The 1684-nt window shown below is 36.0% G+C and overlaps 1 protein-coding gene across 2 annotated transcripts in view; it reads left to right on the top strand.

Annotated features, from left to right (window-relative positions):
- CORO6 (coronin 6) overlaps positions 1 to 1684 on the top strand; it is a 55421-nt gene that overhangs the window by 46089 nt on the left and 7648 nt on the right. For both annotated transcript variants that reach the window (XM_072430736.1, XM_072430729.1), the window contains exon 8: positions 161 to 306. In XM_072430736.1, coding sequence (XP_072286837.1) covers positions 161 to 306 — 146 coding nt within the window. The remainder of the gene's footprint in view (positions 1 to 160; positions 307 to 1684) is intronic.

The raw sequence follows: 1684 nt of genomic DNA, 5'->3' as shown, positions 1-1684 counted from the left end.
TAATAATAATAATAATAAAATCTTGCTTTATTAACCTTGTTTTTATAACATAATAATTTCTAAATCGCAGCAGATTCTTGTGCTAGAATTTTTGCTACATTTATGGCTGTCTGTTATAAATAAATGAAAGAGATTTACTATTTCCCTTGCTTTGTTTTAGGGTGATAGCAGCATTCGTTACTTTGAGATAACAGCTGAAGCTCCTTATGTCCATTACTTGAGCACTTTCAGCAGTAAGGAACCTCAGAGAGGAATGGGTTTCATGCCCAAAAGAGGCCTAGATGTCAGTAAATGTGAAATTGCAAGGTAAGCTGGGAGGTTCTGGATGGGTAGGTAGAGATGGAAAACGGAAAGAATCCAGCAAACCTAGAATAGATTTCTTAAGTAATTTGCTATTTGTTAGCAAATGTTTTCAATCATTGACAAGATCCATTCCAGGTTTGGTGGATAACCCAGATTCACTGATGAAAGTGTATTTTCTCCAGCCTTGGAGAACTTTGAAAAATCAGTCAACTTGAATTGTGGTGTAATGTTTGTATGTAAATGTACCATTCACAGGTACAACATAATAATTTCATGGGGCACCAGTATCACTGTATTACTTCAGAAGGTGTTCTAGTTTGATTTTCACATTCTCGTATAGACCAAGACTTATTTTCAAATGTCTAACTCTTCCTAAAGAAGTTCATTTTTACAGAACTGGAACAACCATAGTGGCATCTCACCAAAGAATATTACGTATCCATATGTGGATGTTCTGTCAGTATGTCTTGCTTTAGAAAAGGGTTTTTGGTAATTGTTTATCCAGATAAGTAAAATATTATCTATGATACCTAAAAGCTTTTTTTGTTTTCAACAAATAGACTTTTATCAACTGTATTTTTATTTGCATTATTGCTAAGGCTCCCAACCATGGCATAAATAAATGTTATTTTACAGTAAGACAATGGTCAGGAATTCCCCAACAAGCGGTGTCCACTTTTGCTTTATGACCTACAGTTCTGTCTATATATTTCAAAATAATGTAAATGTATTTTCTGATGGGTGCTGGACAAAGAGGAGCACCCACTGTCCAGGTTTTTAGGAACTAAATTCTCTAAATGTCCAGGTGTGACACAAAAAAAAGTCATTTCAGTATATTATATTAGTCCCAGTGTTTGCAGGGTTCCTGGTACATATTCATATAATGTGCTAAGTCCCCCTTTGAATGTTCTAGTGAATGTACCAATACAAGCGATATGTACTTGTGGTGCTAGATTTATTTAAAGATAACATTTTGGTAATTGATTTGGGGACCTCTTGTGGCCAAACTAAATCTAGCAGAAAAGACTTAAGAGGATATATCATTCAATTTCTTTGCAAAAGGGAGGCAAAGCTAATTAAAAATTAATCGGAAAAGTTAATTGTCTTTGCTTTTTAGGTGTGCTACTGTTTAGATCATTTTTAATATTACAATGAACAATATCATGCAACACTGTCACACAAAATGTCAGAACCCTGCTAGATTCAATGTAGATGAAATCTTAACCACCTAGCCGTTAAGCCCGACCTTCGTATGGGCAAAAAAAACCGGCTAGGATGGTTAACCCCGAGATTTTTCCCATCCATACTTACCTGGTCCCCCTGTGCTCATCCAGCGTCGTTTTCGTATTCCAGCGTCGTCCTCCGTCCAGCGTCGTCCTCC

Source organism: Pyxicephalus adspersus, chromosome 1 (assembly GCF_032062135.1).
Source record: "Pyxicephalus adspersus chromosome 1, UCB_Pads_2.0, whole genome shotgun sequence".
In the NCBI taxonomy this organism is placed as follows: Eukaryota; Metazoa; Chordata; class Amphibia; order Anura; family Pyxicephalidae; genus Pyxicephalus; species Pyxicephalus adspersus.
The sequence above is the reverse complement of the archived record's forward strand: the minus strand, read 5'-3'. Positions and strand labels throughout refer to the sequence as shown.